Here is a 17865-nt window from a genome sequence, read left to right as displayed (position 1 = left end):
AGATGTTTTGGATGTTCTTATTACGGCCTTCAACTCACACCAGCATTCAATATTACACTCATGGTTACCACTACCATTGTTGGACGACCCACCTTCCCCATGGCTTCTTTTTCCACCATACCCATCGTGTGAATGAAAGGTCCATCACCAATATTGGGCCTCATGCTGTTGAAAGTCCAAGAAGGAACATGACGACCTCGGATCTTGTAGGGGATTTCAACTTTGATTTCAATAGAAATAGCTTTGTTCTAAGTTCAGCCTTTTATTAGTTGGTAGTAGTTGTAGTTATCATTGGAATTGGAATTGTGGACATGTGTATCCTCAGTGTTTTAGCTCTATGTAGCCTTTTGGTATCTTTGAGAAAGGAACGAAGAATTCATAATTGTTTATTTTATCCCTTTTAGTTGTAGAATTAGGAATATAAGTATCATAGCTTTTCTATTACCTAGCAATCCATTTCCACAAAATTTGTGCAATAGAGGGAGAACAACAAAACTTGCGTTGAAGACTAGAAGAAGAAAAATTGTGTTCAACTCGGGGAAAAAAAAATAGCCGGTGAAGTTGGGAGAAGAAAATGGAACTACCTCTAGAAGAGAACAACATATAATGGTGGTTGGAGAAGGAATAGTTGTTGCAACTCAATGGTTACTTTCTTACAAAACTTTTTCAATTAAAAAACAATTAGTCCATAAAAAATTTACTAACAAATTAGTTCATCCTACATATCAACGGAGTCAACAACACACATAGGAAAAATTTTGCCGACAAATCCGACCACAAATGTCAAGTAAAATATTTCATTTGTTTTGATAAAGATATTTAACATTTGGACTAAATTGTTACACTTTTCGTAAATTCAACAACAAAATTTTAATTTTTCGTCTTTGAAGAACTAAAGTGCCAACAAATTACAAAATAAAAAAACTGAAGTGACTATTTATCCAAAATTTTATAAGATAAAATTAATATTTTTTAAATTTTAGATGAACCCAAATATATTTTATCCTGTATAAATTTATGCAAAAGTAATGGGGTATAGCTTCTGGCCAATGCACCTAAAGTGGGCTTCGAAATCAAAACAAACAGGCGGTTGGGAAAAAAAAGTGAAAGAGAAAAAAAAAGTGAAAATTTACGGATAATTTAGCATAATATATTTTTAGGGGAAAAAAATGGGCAGAGAAATTATCGTAAATTTCAATTTTTTCACGTTCATGAAAACAACCTCTTTTTCTTTAATTTTTTTTTTATAAATTTCGGTTTATATCCAGAAAACATTGATTATTTTTTGTTTAATTATTCTGTTGGTTGCTGTACTTTTAACAAATTTTTAATTAGGTTTATAAACTTTTTTAATTGAGTCCCTGATCTTTTTTGAATTGGATTTTTTCGTCTATGGTTATGAAAAATTAACCATAAACATCTAATTAAAGGCACAAATATTGGATTGATGTTTTTAGAGTGCATTATAAGTATAATTGTATCAATTATAAGAATTTTATGTAAAGTTCCAACCTTCTGTAGTCAATCAATTGCAAGAGATTTATAAAAGTTGGTTTGTGTAATAGTATTTGAAATTGAAACTGATAATTATATTTTTAATCCTTATAAAAAAAAGAAGATTTTGATTTGTCATATAATTTTTTTTATTTTTCATTCTTTAAAATCTGAAATCATTATTTTTTGTCTCTAATATTTATTTTAAGGTATAGATATATTGTTAGGCTTTCTGATAAACATATAAACAATTAACTAGTGACGTATGACACCAACAAAGTTCAGTTGATAAACGTAAGTTTCTTAAGCATATTGTCTTTAAATTTTCTGATTGTACATATGAAAAAAACTTTGTTGAACGGGATAAAACCCACTTGGGGGATCTACACCGCAAGGTTGTCAGGCAGGTATAAAAGATACCTTACTTCCAAAAGGAAGAAAAGGTGGGAAACAGTAGTCACAGAAACATGAATTTACTCTATCAAAAAAAGCTCCTTTCTCGATGGCTTATAGCCATTCTTTGGTGTTCTATTATAGCCCCCATCTTTCAACATGTTTCTGTTATGAGCCTACCAAACAATGAGACTGTGCCAGCGGTGATGGTATTTGGGGACTCTATAGTAGATCCGGGAAACAACAACTATATCACCACACTTGTCAAATGCAATTTCCCACCATATGGTAGAGATTTTGGTGAAGGAAATCAACCAACTGGGAGGTTCAGCAATGGCTTAGTTCCATCAGACATAATTGGTAGAAAGTTACATACCTTTATGCTCTTAAAACATGTATCTTGTATAGTTATGGATAAAGAATAGAATGAACTTGTTCTTTGCTAAATTTCTTACTAACTTCTTTTCTTCATTTTCAGCTGCAAAACTTGGAGTCAAGAAGCTTTTACCTGCTTATCTTGACCCAAATTTGCAACTTCAAGATCTCCTCACTGGTGTAAGCTTTGCCTCAGGCGGTGCCGGATATGATCCTCTAACAGCTGAATTAGTGGTACATAACCATATATTCAACCTTGTTCATGCTATCTATCAATTAATAATTTACTTTGGCACATCTTAGAGCTAACTCCAGTCTATTTTCTCCTTGTCACAAGAATGTGATGTCATTGTCAGATCAATTAGACATGTTCAAGGAATACATAAAGAAGATAAATGAAGCGGTTGGAAGAAACAGAACGACAATGATAGTATCTAAGAGCATATACATAGTATGTGTAGGAAGTGATGACATTGCCAATACTTATTATCAATCACCTTTTAGGAGTGCTGAGTATGATATTCCTTCATACACGGACTTCATGGCTTCAGAAGCCTCAAAATTCTTGCAGGTATGCTTTGGAAAGTCATGAATGTGCACTTTTCTTGTGAGTTTTGAATTTAACTAATTTATAAATACAAATTCAAGGGATAAATAAATGTTAATCTTCAATCTTTGGTCATTTTACTGCCACCCTTTGTACAACAATCAAATTCAGGTAGAGCAGCATGATAGTGGTAGACAAATGGCATCTCACATTTATGACTTTTCTGCTCATTACATTAATTTCTTTAAAGAGGGGAGAATGAATGGCATCTCTCATTTTTGAATTCTCCACTCCTTGATAAACCACATACCAAACTTTGGACTTTGGAATTTTCTTTTCATACATTTTATTTTATTTCTCTTTCCCCAATCTTTTTCAGAAAAGAAAAAAAACATTTAATAAATGGGATGCAGGAACTTTATGGACTAGGAGCTAGAAGAATTGGAGTATTTGGTTTATCAGTTATAGGGTGTGTGCCCTCACAAAGAACACTCGGTGGAGGCTTGAATAGAGCATGCTTAGATTCTTCTAACCAAGCAGCAATGCTCTTCAACTCGAAGCTCAACTCCCAGATGGTTGTGCTTGGAAAAAAGTTTTCAGACTCTAGGCTTGTTTATCTTGATTCTTACAACGGATTTCTTAACATGCTTCAAAATCCTGCTAAATTTGGTAATCACTAATCAATCGCATTCATTACGTTACTAGGTGGTCTTTGATCACATGGTCCTCATTAATCTTTATAACATATAATCAAGCAAGTGTTATTAAATTTTTTTTCATAAATTAAAAATTTTAAATGCATGTCATATAAAGATTAGTTAAGATCATGAACAAATGGTAGTTCAGGACCACCTCATAATAATTTGTACACCAATCTATCCATTATACCTTGCTGCCTATGTACACCAATTTTATGTCATTATTTGTACCGTCAAAGTCACACTTAGAATGTAACATTATATTATATTCATAGAGATATTTTGTCATAAAAGATATCAGTAACTAGCTGCAAAAATTCATTTACATCTTCATATAATTATTGTGTTTACTCTGTCTCTCCTTCATGTACTTTCCATGCAACCTACCAATTAGCATGGAAAACCCTCAACTCAATAAAGCACTAGAATAAGATCCTCGTGTGGCAGGGGTACTATCATGACACAGGTTATGATGTAGGAGAAATTCTATATAATCTACCTAAGTTGTGTTGATTTAGTGATTTAGTCTATTGTTGAATTTCTTGTCACTAGCACTTTTTTCATGTCTTGGACTCATCGTTTTTTTTTTTTAATATTTGGTGGTCAAGGTTTCGAAGTGATAAAGAAAGGATGCTGTGGCACGGGGGATATAGAAGTGAGCATTTTGTGCAACCGTTACAGCATAAACACATGCTCTAACACCACTCACTACTTGTTCTGGGACAGTTATCATCCTACACAGGAGGCTTATCTTGCCCTTAGTTCTCTAGTGTTTGATAACAAAATTAAGGACTTCTTCTGAGAACAATTGGAGTGCCTACGTCATCTGTATTTGATTAATATTTTAAAAGACCATTTTAGCATAAAAAAAACTCTTATGAATTTTAAAGATTATGTAAGAATATAATGACTTATTAGATTTCTTTATTAGATTTTTACGATCGTTTGGGTTTTAATGGATTTATATCATAAAAATTAAAAGGATTTAAAAGTACTTTATAGATTTATAAGATTTAAAAGGATTTTATGAATTTTTAAAAATATATTCAAAACGACAAGAGTCAGTGAAAAAAATACTAAGAAATGATGAGGTTTGGATAAAAAAAATCAATATATTTTTTTAATCTTTTGACAGGTATATTGATTCTAACTTTATGTCCTATAATAACATTTCTTGCAATAATATCTTCTCATTCTCACTTTTGGATTTAAACAATAAATTTAAAATTATATATTGATTTTCTAATTTTTTTAATTACTATAATTATTTCATGATAAATCTAATAACATGTTTAAATGTGGTTCAATAATAAGTATATACTAGAAGAAAGGAGTGAGGGTGAAAATTTGGTAGGAAGATTACCGAATTATGTGGATGACGAAATTAATGATGATAGTCAGGAAAGTATTGTGTTAAAGAGATGATGACAGTCAGGAAAGTATTGTGTTAAAGAGATGATGAACATACTTAATGTGAGAAAAACATGGTTAGTCTTAGCATATAAGACAAACATTGATATAATTTAGAAAACAAAGAAAAAAGTGCATAAGAGAGAAATATATTTGACATTTTTTATTCTAAAAGAATAGAAAAATATATATGATACCTGCATCTTGAAGAATATTAAAAGAGGGACAAGGGTATGTGTGGCGAGAGAAAAAATAGTTTAATAACTAATAGAAAAAGAATAGTTAATCTGATTGATGTTTTCTACTGAAAAATCTGATGAAATCCATCAAAATTCTTCTTAAAAATAGTTAATCGAAATTTGTATATTTTTTAATACCAAAAGACTTTCTATAAGTTATAAGAAAATCATAATTGAATACTACCTAATTTTGTTGTCTTCTTTAAAAAATCTTAATTGAATACTATAAAATTTATTCATACTATTTCAAAATCATAATTGAATACCACAAAACTTTTTTATACCGATTGAATACCACAAGACTTTTTTTGTAAAAAATAAATTCTTTTAAAATGATTTGAAATCCTAATTTATACACCCCTTAATTAGCTTTATTAAGTCATTTTCTCGTTCTCCTAGTGAATAGTAGTGTGTACTCAAATTAGAATTTGTTGTAAGGAGTATTATAAATTTAAACGCCTCCATGTAAGGGTGGGTAAGCGGGTCGGGTCCGTGGATTGACCTGCGATTCACGCGGGTAATGAATCAATTTTTTTAAACAATCTATGGTCCATAGGGTTTGGTCTACATGGTTCGCGGGTTGGTCCGTAAGCCCGCTTACTAAGTCCAAATATACATTTTTAGTTAAAAATCAAAAAGTGTTAGGCATTGTTGTGCATATTAAATAAGACAAAAACTTAAATGGAATTTCTTTACTAGAGTAACTTTTAAGTACTATCTGTGTTATTTTTTTAAATTAGAACTAATAAAGTTTTATCTTGATAATATGTATAATCTTTTAATATAAATTTTTATTATACAAATTACTAACTACAACTTAAATTTTAATTGAAAAATAATTCAAACTTTACTTAAAAACATGTACGGTAAGAGATGTATCATTAGCATTTTGTAGCACACATTAATTGTAGTACAAGTGCGACTTTAAGACTCATTCATACATTGTATGTGATACAACGTTTACTTCCATTCAATTAAAAAATCATTTGTTATTGAAGATGTTTAAGTTTCATATTTTAGATTTTTTATTTGGATTTTCTTTTATTAAGACATTATTTATTTTATTGATGTAATTGATTAATTGTTGAGATTTTATTTACATTTGTGTTGATCTTAATTTGATTGTGTTATATTTTTGTTGAAATTGTAATTTTTTAAAATTAGGCCCACGGACCAGCCCATTTGACCCACACGATCGACGAGGCGGGGATAAACCAATTTATTAGATATGTGGAAAAGTGCGAGGTGGGTTGATTCAGTCCGCTGCCAATGTAAACTTACACAGACTGGCCCCTTACGTGAAACGGACGGATCTGCTTACCCACCTCTAACTCCATGTAACTATATATCGCATAAGTCCGGAGTATTTGTATTTGTATGAACCTATCATTATTTTGTAAAGAGAATATATTGAACATATTTATTTTCTTTTATTTGTTCCAGCAATTATTTATTATTATTAGGCTAAATTTGCCTTTAATATATGTATGCTGAGTGATATTAAAATTGGGAAACTACGTGTATGTTTGTACGACAGTTGGGAAAATTTAAAATACTTTTACTCTCATAACAATAAATTATTTATTCTTTATGTTGTATCTTGAAATTTGTAAGAGTTTAATATCATGTAAAATAAGTTTATATTATTATTTAATTATAAATTATTAAAATTATTTTAAAAATTAATAAATTTAATATATATGATGAATTATAATTGAATGGTGTGGGTGTGTGGTTAATATTTTTTTCTCAATTTGGAAATGTACATTACAAATTCTAAAAAGCACATTCTTAACTTTTTTATCCGTCACAATCTACATTTAGTATGATGATAGCCCGCGATCGCGAAACCATAGGCCAATTAAACATATGGGCTAAATAATTTTTTTAATTATAAATGATGGATAAAAAAAAATCCATTTACAATTCATTTTAAAAAAATCAGTCCATCTTCCATGATTCATATAATAAAATCCATTCAATCGACTCATTGAATTTTTTTATGGATGGATTTATAAATTATTTTAAAAGTCAAATATTTTTATGACTTTCAAAATACTCTCTCTCATTTATCTACATTTTATTAAAAAAAGTATAATTTTTTTGTTTAATTCACTTTAAATAAATTTTTTATTGATTTTTAAGATGATCTTTAAAAATAAATAGTTATTTTTAAAAATTTATAATATTCAAAATAAGTCATAAAATTAATAAAGAAGAAACTATTCTAATTTTTTTTAATAAATTTTAAGAAATCAAATATGAAATAAAAAATCATGTTAGACTGATTTTGGCTCATAAAACATTAATTTGATCATCCAATGAATTTGAAAATAAAATAAGATGGATTGTTGTTGTCCATCCATCTAATTATATGACCATCCAATCCACTCCAACTATTTTTTAAAAACATTTTGATGGATTAGATTGAATTTTATATGGATATATCATGAACAAATGAATTATTTTGCCACATCTAAGAAGTCTTTTATTTTTTAAATTTCTCTAAGAAACAGGTTGATTGTAATGAATATAAGTAAGGTCTTGATGAAGTCAGTTAGTTATTCACTCAAACATGATTTTCCCTTCATTAAAATATTATTATAGGCTAAATTTTAATCTTTAATTTTCTATGTTTACTCATTTGTTAATTTGTCTCATTTTCTTTTATCTTTATTTTTAACTGTTTACTTAATCCATGCGTTTTCCATGAGTTCAAGATGACACAAGCCCGGCACCTTTTTCAAACCCAGAGTCCTAATCTTCGCACACGTTCATAGTTGATGAGTCAGTGGTGTAACTGTTAAGTATCTTTGCTTTATTTATTTCGTTGCTTCTTTAATAGAACACAGTTCAAAATCGGATGTTACCTGCTTGTGCTTGAAACAAAATCAATGTTGAAATACGAAAAGGTATTAGTTATATTGTATCTATCACTATTTATTTAGAAAAACTTCTCTGTAAATGTAACACCTATTTTGTCTGTAAAATAAATTAAAAAGAATTTTATTTAAAAATAAATAGAGTTTTAGAAAAATAATAAAATTTTTGTAATTAAATAAATAAGGAGAAATAATTTTATTAATTAAAATAATAATTTTAAAGTAAATAACATAAATACACGTTTTCAGAAAATAAAAAAAAGTTTTATTTATTGATAGGAAATAAAATAAAATTTATTTTCATAAAATAATAAAATAAAAAAATAGTTTAAATAATAAGTTGAGAGTACCTTAACTATAAATAGAAACATATGTCAGTTTTACATTTACGATACATCACTACGTTCTCTCTTCTCTCAAATTTGTTTTCTCTTCTCCCTCTCTTAAAATCCTCTTTTTTTCCACATACAATCAAACCAACCTATCCCACTAAAACTACGATCATGGACTCGTTAACCATTGGATCGTTGTGAAATTTAAACATCAGATTTAGAACTCATCTTCACCCTTGCCAATCATGTTAAGGTGTTTCGAGAGGAAGTACCCAAGTATGCATGATCCTTGTTGCCTGTAGACGATAGTCAAGCTTAGCAAGTCCTGTACTTGTGTTCCTTGAGGATGTGCTTAGTTCACCCCCTAAGTGCGAGATTGAGAATCTAGTAGGTCTAGTACCCATAGAAAATTGTAACCGTAGAGATGTTTGGTATAAAGTTGTAGAGCATATAGAGTAGTTTAGAAAATTGTGAAGAGTAGTTAAGAGGTTTAGTGGGAAACCTTAAGAAAGTGTAAGGTCATTAGTAGGGCGTTGTTTTGTTGAGCATAGAGGGGTTCGAGAGTGAGTGTTCTTGCATAAGGTAGATGACCTAAAGAATTAGTGGTGATAGTTGTATGATTAGTGAGATAGATCTTAGTTCTCTTTACCTTTAATCCGGGCAAAGTTTGAGGATGCTTTGATGACTACCTTAGTACCTGTTGTGGACTCTACGTGTACCTAGTCATGTCTAACAAGATTGATGCCCCTATGTGTTCATGGGTTGCATGGATAGGATCTCCCACCCTGAGTTAGCTCTTGTAGTGGTTTCGGTGATTAGTGCTTTAGTGTGTTTCAAGCTAAGTTGGAGTATGTGGAGTATCTTAAGGTAGTTATAGACCCTTGAGAATCATTTTTCGTGCTAGGTGTTTTAGTACGCATTTTAGCTAGACGAGGATGACCCTTAGAGTATGCTACATCTAGGTGAAAGATAATTATAGATCCTTCTTGAGTATAAGTTATTTTGGAATGAGAGGAAACCTAAGGTTAAGATTAGACTCCCCTAAGTAGTAGATGAACCAAGAAGTTGTTCTATGATTCCTTGAATTAACCTTAACCCTTGTTAGATATGACTCGAGTAAGCTTAAGCTTTCTAGTGAGACCCCTCTAGGAAGTAAACCCTAACTTCATAGAGAAGTTGGCCAGCGTAAAACATTGAGTGTTATCTTAGAAGAGCAGGTTCTTGTTGGGTAGTGAAGTACCCAGAGTAGGCTTTCAGTTTAAAGGAATGCTTATCTAGAAGGCCAAGCAGTAGCCTATGTTTTCTCGACGGCTCAAGACTCACAAAAGGATTTATCTATGCATGATCTAGAGTTGGTAGCCATGGTTTTCACCTTCACATTTTGGAGGCATTATTGTTACTCAAATACGTTGTGAGAACCTTAAAAGTTAAAGATGAGGTATAAGAGATGAGTAAAATTCTTAAGAATCTTGTTGTGAGTTTAGTTTCAACCATTAGCACTAGCTTAGTAATTGGAGCTTGAGTAAGAAACCCTTGATGTGACCAATATCCTAGTTAGAGAGTTAGATACCCTAAACAACAGTCAAACACTCGACCTTAAGTTCAAAGTTATATAGTGGCATAAGTATAGGTGTGTCAAGATTACCTTAAGCTAGAACAAGTTTAGGAAAGTGAGGAGTCTGCTTTGCTTATCCAGTTAGCACCCAATTAGTATCAAGTACAAAACCTTAGAGTGAAATCATTAGAATCCCTTGAACCTAAGTGAGAGTTACAAGTCAAGTATACCGAAGTGAGGAAGATCGTATTGAGGGAAAAGACCTAGATTTGAAGGTAGGTAAGTCATGTATTCTCGAGAGTCACGTGTGGACTAGGATTGATAGAGCATTGGAATCTCAAAACTTATACCTCTTTTCTTGAATAGTCTCATGTTCGAAAAAGAGTCGGTCATATGGCTAATTGTGTTTCCTTGTGTCTGTTTGTTCATTTTAGATTCTCATCAATATCTCCTATGATATTACTCAACTTGAAATAATATGCCATTCACATTCTATTATTATTGAGATGTCATTATCGTGAGAAAACTTGACTTATGAAATACTATCATTGAGAAAACGAGAATCGCCAGACTTAGTCGTTAAGTGCAAATGAGTCTTGCGGTTGAAGTCACTGAAAAGCGCTTCAACTGGGTACACAGCTTGGTATTGGGAACTAGATGTGTAATTTCTTTCTTCTCAAATTTTCAGTGAAGTTTCGAGGATGAAACTTCTATTCAGGGTGGTGGAATTGTAACATCCCATTTTCCATAAAATAAATTAAAAATAAATATTTTTTTAGGAAAATAATGAGATTTTTGTAATTAAATAAATAAGGAGAAACAATTTTATTAATTAAAATATTTTTTTAAGGTAAATAAAATAAATATATGTTCTTAGAAAATTAAAAAAAAAAGATGTTTTAATTATTCATTTGATAGGAAGTAAAATATAATTCATTTTTGTAAAATAATAAAATAAAGAAAAAAAAGTGTAAATAATAAACTGAGAATACCTTAACTATAAATAAATACATATTAGGTAAGTTTATATTTATGATATGTAACTACGCTCTCTCTTTTCTCTTTTTTCCTTCTCTCTTTCAAAATCCTTTTTTTTCCAGCATACACTCAAATATATCCCAGTAAAACTACAATTCTAGACTTGTTAACCGTTGGATCATTGTTAAATTTAAACACCAGGTTTAGAACTCATGTTTTCACATCCCCACCGTTGAGATTTTCACAATAGTGTTTGTGGTGACATAAATGTCCCTCACATGGAGCTCTCTTTCTTTCACACATACACCCAAATCTATCTAAGTAAAACTATGATCCTGGAATTTTTAACCGTTGGATCTTTGGGAAATTTGAACAACATGTTAGAGCATTTCCGCACATCTTCACCATTAGGATTTGTAAAATAATGCTCTTGGAGGGAGAGCTACTCCTCGCATGTAGACAATGGAATGAAGGCTTCAATCGCTTCTCCTTCTTTCTAACGCTTGGAAACCCTAGCAGAGCAACCAGAAGAAAAGTTTGAGGAATCTTAGGGAACCCCTAGAGACGTCGCTATCATTGTCGGACTACACTCCTGAGCCCGCTTAGAGGTAAGGCATCGTTTATCGCAATTGGGATTAGAATGAATATGTGTAGGGATCCTTAAAGAATTAAATTAGGATTTATTTTGGGATGTTTATTGAATTATAAATGTTCCTTTATGATTATAATTATGATATTGTTGTGTTTGATGGACCAATTGATGTCCTGATGCGAATTGGTTGATAAAATTGAGTACTGTTAGTGTTTTCATGTTTTTGGTCTATGATTTTGATTCCTTGATTTTGATATGATTATGTGAAATTATTTAACGGGTTTTACTCCTCATGTTGTGAGAAGCATTTGTTATATAAATTGTTTGTATTTTTTTACAAGATTTACTAGATTAGCATGATAAATTGTTATATTGAGATCATGAAATTGTAAATAAGTGACTAATTGTGAGATACATGTGTATTGAGATGTTGTGTGCATTGAATTGTGAGCTATGAATCATACAATCGCATGACCATAAGACCCTTTAAGGGTGAGAAATTAATGCACGACGAGCATTGGGATGGAAACCACTATGGGAACCCGACGAGTTTAATCACTTTGAGGCGGGATGAAATAAAATTATTTTGAGAACAATTGAGGAGTCATGTGTTTTGTATAGTTCATAGATAGAGTATGTGCACTAAAATGTTTTCTGGGTTGGACCTAAATAAGGAGGGAGACCCTAATGAACTCTTCGGAGTCTAGGCCTTGAGAGTAAATACACCCAATTTGAGTGCTCCTTTAAATTTGTGTCGATCCCACATGGTTGGAGCATTCTTGTAAAACAGTGTGACCCTGACTGGTCTCCCTATGATTTTACCTAGTGAGAGTGACCTGACTTACCAGTGTGTGGTCTGTCTTGTCATGTACTCCTAGGTGTCCGATGAGATTTTTCACTAACATTGTACCACATCGCATATAGGATTGAGTCTTAGTATATTTGTTGCATAACGCTTGTGTATTGACCATTATTGATTGGTTGAATGATATTATGTTTTGATTATATATATGTCGGGGTAGAGAGTGTTACACTAAACATTTATAAGAAGAAAAAAATATTTTTCTTAAGTTAAAATTAGCTTAAACATAACATAAAAATAAGCTTATAAAAAAATTAATATAAGAAAACTTCTACAAATTAACTTCATCAGCAAATACTAATTTTAACTTGTGAAAAAAGTTGTTTCATTTTTCTTCTTATATTCTTCTCTTATAAGTATTTATAAAAAAAATATTCAAACATGTTTATAATTACCCAAGTCCGATAATGTCCCGTATTTATGATGACAACATCAAACGTGCCCCATGACAAGGAATTTATTGGAAATTCTTGTTCAAACTCTAGAAAATGCGCTTTATATTACCATTTAATGTTTTTATGAGTAAATAGTACATGTAAATATCGATATTTAATCGTAAATTGTTATCTCATCTTAAAAATCATACATATTGTGATATGATTTATGAGTTAATTTTACACGCAGAAATTAAACGCTTCCAAAAAAATTCCTTTCTCTTCATTAAATTGATAAATTTGGGCTATCTCTAGTCTAAAGATTTACTTTCCCTCGTTAAAAGCTAGAGTCCAAGCAGCATATGCATGATTGCTGATGGTTTCTAGAAAAAATGACTAGTAATACCAACTAACAGGTACTTTTAAGGAAACACATTATATGTATGAGCCAAGTTTCGTGAAAAACTTGGAGACTAGATTTCCTAATGGTTGAATAATCCAGCTGCCTCACTTAACTAGCTAATACCAACAAGTAAATGGTTATTGAGTTCCAACAAAAAAAATTGTCAAACATGACCATCGCCATTATAAATTTATATCACTGAAAACCGTAGTATAAGAGTGAAATTCAAGTCATGCGATGAAGCTTCCCAACCTTAAATCTGTTAGAGTGTGTTTGGATGGAGGAATTTAAAATTCTGAAAAATTTTAAATTCTAAGAATTTCAAATACTTCAATTGAAATTCTTTTATTTTCAAAATTTTATGTTTGGATAAAAAAAGTTAAAATTATGAGGGTGAAAAAAAAATGAATGAAAAAAAAGAAAATATATGATTGGTCTGCTAGTTATACGTGTTCCTCTACGCTCAAACCCGATCAATGTTTCACAATCTCATATGGTGTTTCTTGAATAAGACTGTAAGAAGAGAATTTCAATTTCTCATCTTTTAGAAGGAAATTGAAATTTCAGATTTTTAGTTGTTTAAAATTCTGTTTTAAAATTCCAAAAATTTAAATTCTTCACAAAAAAAACATCCAAACAATGAATTCTAAATTATAGAAATTCAAATTTTCTGATAAATTACTTTCCTCAGTTAAAATTCTCTATCCAAACATAGAGAATTTTAAATTTTAAATTTTTTTTTAAAGAATTTCAAATACTTCAATTGAAATTATTTTATTTTTAAAATTTTATGTTTGAACAAAAAAAATTAAAATTTTGAGGGTGAAAGAAAACGAATGCAAAGAGAAGAGAAGATATGGTTGGTGTGCTTCCAAAGAGAAGAATACGGATGCGACATGGGAAGTTGTAGGAGAATTGGAATATGACGGCGTACACCACCACACCTGACCACAACATTCAGTCAACAGCTCAAGGCATGACCCAGACCCTCCGCGCCAGCGAACACCTCCGCTGTGTGATGAATAGCGACGGCTGCTCCCCTGATTGGTGGGTGCAGTTATACATGCCCCCTTACGCCTACACCCGATCGATGCTCCATGAGCTCAGATGGTATTTCTTGAAGAAGAGGATCATCGGCGTGAGGGAAGAGTCGCGAGTTCAAGAACGGGATTTCGGGAACTTTCAGGTGAAAGAAAGGATGAATGTTATAAAGAAATAGGCGAACGTTTTAGAAGATTCTTATGTCAAGAAGAAAATTTCAATTTTTCACCTTTTAGAAGAAAATTGAAACTTCACGTTTTTAGTTGTTTAAAATTTTGTTTTAAAATTCCAAAAATTTAAATCAAAAATTTAAATTCTTCACAATAAAATATCCAAACAATGAATTTTAGATTACAAAAATTTAAATTCTTTGATAAATTACTTTCCTCAGTTAAAATTTTAATGTGTTTCCTTTTGTTGTTATGTTTTATCTATTTGTTGTAACATCCATATCAAACAAAAAATATAGGAACTTATCATTTCCTACTGTTATAGCTTTTGGTGATTCAATCTTGGATACTGGGAACAACAATTACATTGAAACAATTATGAGGGCAAATTTCAAAACATAGGGCAGGGATTTCATTGGAGAAGAAGCCATGTACAGGACGGTTTTCCAATGGCAGAATCCCTTTAGACTTTTTAGGTACTTCAAATTAAAATTCTAACTAATGATTATAAAGATTGTCTATTAAATAAAATTTTCCAATAGAAAATAATACCATGGTTCATTATGCTTTGAAATTTGCATATAATTTCAGCTGAAATACTTGGACTAAAAGAGGCCTTGCCACACTTTCTTGATCCAAATCTGGAGATTGAAGACCTCTTAACTGAGGTGTGTTTTACCTCTGCTGGCACAGGATTTGATCCTATAACAATAGAACTAGCAGTAATCATTTCTCTACTCAACCACCATAGTCTATTTTCTATCTCTTAACATTTCAATTCATTTTCCATCTTTGTCTTACAACTATGCCATAACAATTTTTTTTTTCATTTGTGTTGTATCAGTCAATGTTGTCAGTGGAGGATCAACTGAATATGTTCAACGAGTACATAGGAAAACTAAAGGCAGTTGTGGGGGAAGCAAGGACAACTCTCATTCTAGCAAAAAGCTTATTTACCATCAGCATGGGAAGTAATGACATTGCAGGAACATATTTCATGAAACAATACCGGAGAGATGAGTACAATGTTGAAGAGTATACAACTATGCTAGTCAATATATCTTCAAATTTTCTACAGGTATGCTTTTGATGTGAACAATATTTGAATTCAAGATAGAAAAAAATATCAATGTCATGTGAACTTCAACTATGTTATCAGTTAATGCATTCTATCATTAAATCATAACTCATTGAAAGGTTCAATCCTGCATTTTGTTGGCAACTTGTTCTTTTAAGAGAAACAATAATTGGTACAAACAAGGATTTAAAATTAAAACTTCCCGTTAAATTACCTACAGCTGAACATTGTCCTAAGATACAACTTTTTTTCTTTCTTTTCTGATAATCTTTTAAATAAGACTAAACTTTGAGTCATTTAACAGTTCATTAGTTAAGATATTAACAATAACATCCCTTTGATGGAAATGTCATGAAATTTAATGAAAGGAACTTTATAAATTTGGAGCAAGAAGGATTGGAGTACTCAACCTATCTCTAATAGGATATGGGCCACTGTAAAGAACAATATGGGGAGGCGAAGAAAGGGATTGTGTAGAATCAATAAACCAGGTCGTCGTGGTCTACAACTCCAAGCTTTCTTCTTCAATTGTGGCACTCAACAAAAGTCTTCCAGAATCTAGGCTTGTCTACTGTGAAAACTATAGGGAATTAGATGAACTTATCCATCACCCCAATCAATTTGGAAAATTAAATTTCCTCATCTATATTTATTTAGCTTTGTACCCTTAATGTTGTGTCACCTTTGCTAAATTTCATGCTATGAATGCAACCTATATTGATATTTTTATTATGATGAGAGTATTTCTATGGTAACACGAATTGTGATTCACTGACTCATTGCTTGTGGATCAGGATTTGAAGAGGTGAATAGTACATGTTGTGGCGTTGCAAATGTTGAATTAGGCCCACTCTGTAATTCTTTGACCTCAGAAGTATGTGAAAATGCTAGTAATTATGTATTCTTGGACAGTTACACCCCACGGAGCGCAGATACAATATATTAGTCTCAGATGTCATAAGAAGGGACATTGACAAGTTTGTTTGAAAATACCTTCTTTTTTAAATTAATATATGGAACCGGTTAATGGATTATGTTGTAAAATTAGGTTCAACTATGGTAACACGCTTGGTTTATGTTATGCATTATGTGAATGTATGTATACATGATTTTGATGATGCCAAAGAAGAATCAAACAAGGCTGCTTCAAATGATAAACATTTGCTTCAAGAATAATTTAAGATTGCTTCAACAAACAAAGCCTTGTTTCAAGATTCACTAAAGACCAAGCCTTGCCTTAAAACAAAGTGCTTTCAAAACATGCAAGGCTCTGGTAATCGATTACCAGGAAGTGTAATCGATTACCAGAAGACAGGGTTGAGAAATAGTTGTTGAAAAGGATTTTGAATTTAAATTTTCAACATGTAATCGATTACCGTATGTCTGTAATCGATTACCAGCAATGAAACTTCTGAAATTCAAATTCAAAAGTCATGACCCTTCAAATTATAATTGTGTAATCGATTACCAGTGAAGAGTTTTCAGAAAATATGACAACAGTCACATCTTTTCAACATGTGTAATCGATTACCAGAAGACAGGGTTGAGAAATAGTTGTTGAAAAGGATTTTGAATTTAAATTTTCAACATGTAATCGATTACCGTATGTCTGTAATCGATTACCAGCAATGAAACTTCTGAAATTCAAATTCAAAAGTCATGACCCTTCAAATTATAACTGTGTAATCGATTACACAAACATTGTAATCGATTACCAGTGAAGAGTTTTCAGAAAATATGCCAACAGTCACATCTTTTCATTGGATTTGTGAATGGCCATCAAAGGCTTATAAATAGATGACTTGGGCACGAATTTTAAGAGAGAGTCTTGATTGATAAAAAAATGTCTTATCCTCTCAAAAGACAATGAGAGATTCCAAAAGAACTTCATTGTCAAATGCTCTCTCAAAAGAAATCCTTGGTCAAACACTTGCCAAATCTATAAGGATTCTTACATGATCTTTATTGTAATATTCTTCTCTTGAAGAGAGAATTCCTCTTCCATTCTTCTTATTCAATGAGATTGGTTAAGAGACTGTGAGTCTCTTGTTGTAAAGCATCTGAAGACAAAGGATGGGTTGTCTCTGTGTGGTTCAGACTTTGTAAAGGATTTTACAAAGATAGTGGAAATCTCAAGTGGGTTGCTTGAGTACTGGACGTAGGCACGGGAAGTGGCCAAACCAGTATAAAATTGTGTTTGCATTCTCTCTTCCCTTATCTTATTTATTTTGTTACAATCAATTGTGTCTTGCTTGTTTAAAGAACATTGTTAAATTGATTATTGTTGCTTCTTCTGCATTCTAAGCCTATCCCTCTTAAGATTATTGAGGTCACAAGGTCCAACAAGTGGTATCAGAGCAGGATTCTTGTATAAAGTTTAGAAACTTCAAGAATAGATATGGCATCATCTATCTTATGCTCAATGGTGAAGGTTATCATTAT

General features: G+C 31.3%; 1 protein-coding gene and 1 pseudogene across 1 annotated transcript; both read left to right on the top strand.

The window, feature by feature from the left end:
- The first annotated feature begins 1863 nt into the window (after window positions 1–1863).
- Window positions 1864–4373, top strand: LOC114389084 (GDSL esterase/lipase EXL3-like). Its single transcript, XM_028349676.1, has 5 exons — window positions 1864–2247; window positions 2366–2496; window positions 2600–2833; window positions 3223–3478; window positions 4116–4373. Exons 1-5 carry the CDS (start codon window positions 1962–1964, stop codon window positions 4307–4309), a joined length of 1101 nt encoding a protein of 366 aa, XP_028205477.1. The 5' UTR covers window positions 1864–1961; the 3' UTR covers window positions 4310–4373.
- Window positions 4374–14056: 9683 nt separating this feature from the next.
- On the top strand, window positions 14057–16410 carry LOC114389914 (annotated as a pseudogene).
- Window positions 16411–17865: the final 1455 nt, after the last annotated feature.

Source organism: Glycine soja, chromosome 16 (assembly GCF_004193775.1).
Source record: "Glycine soja cultivar W05 chromosome 16, ASM419377v2, whole genome shotgun sequence".
Lineage (NCBI taxonomy): Eukaryota > Viridiplantae > Streptophyta > Magnoliopsida > Fabales > Fabaceae > Glycine > Glycine soja.
Note: the sequence above shows the minus strand (reverse complement) of the source record. Positions and strands in the feature narration are given on the sequence as shown.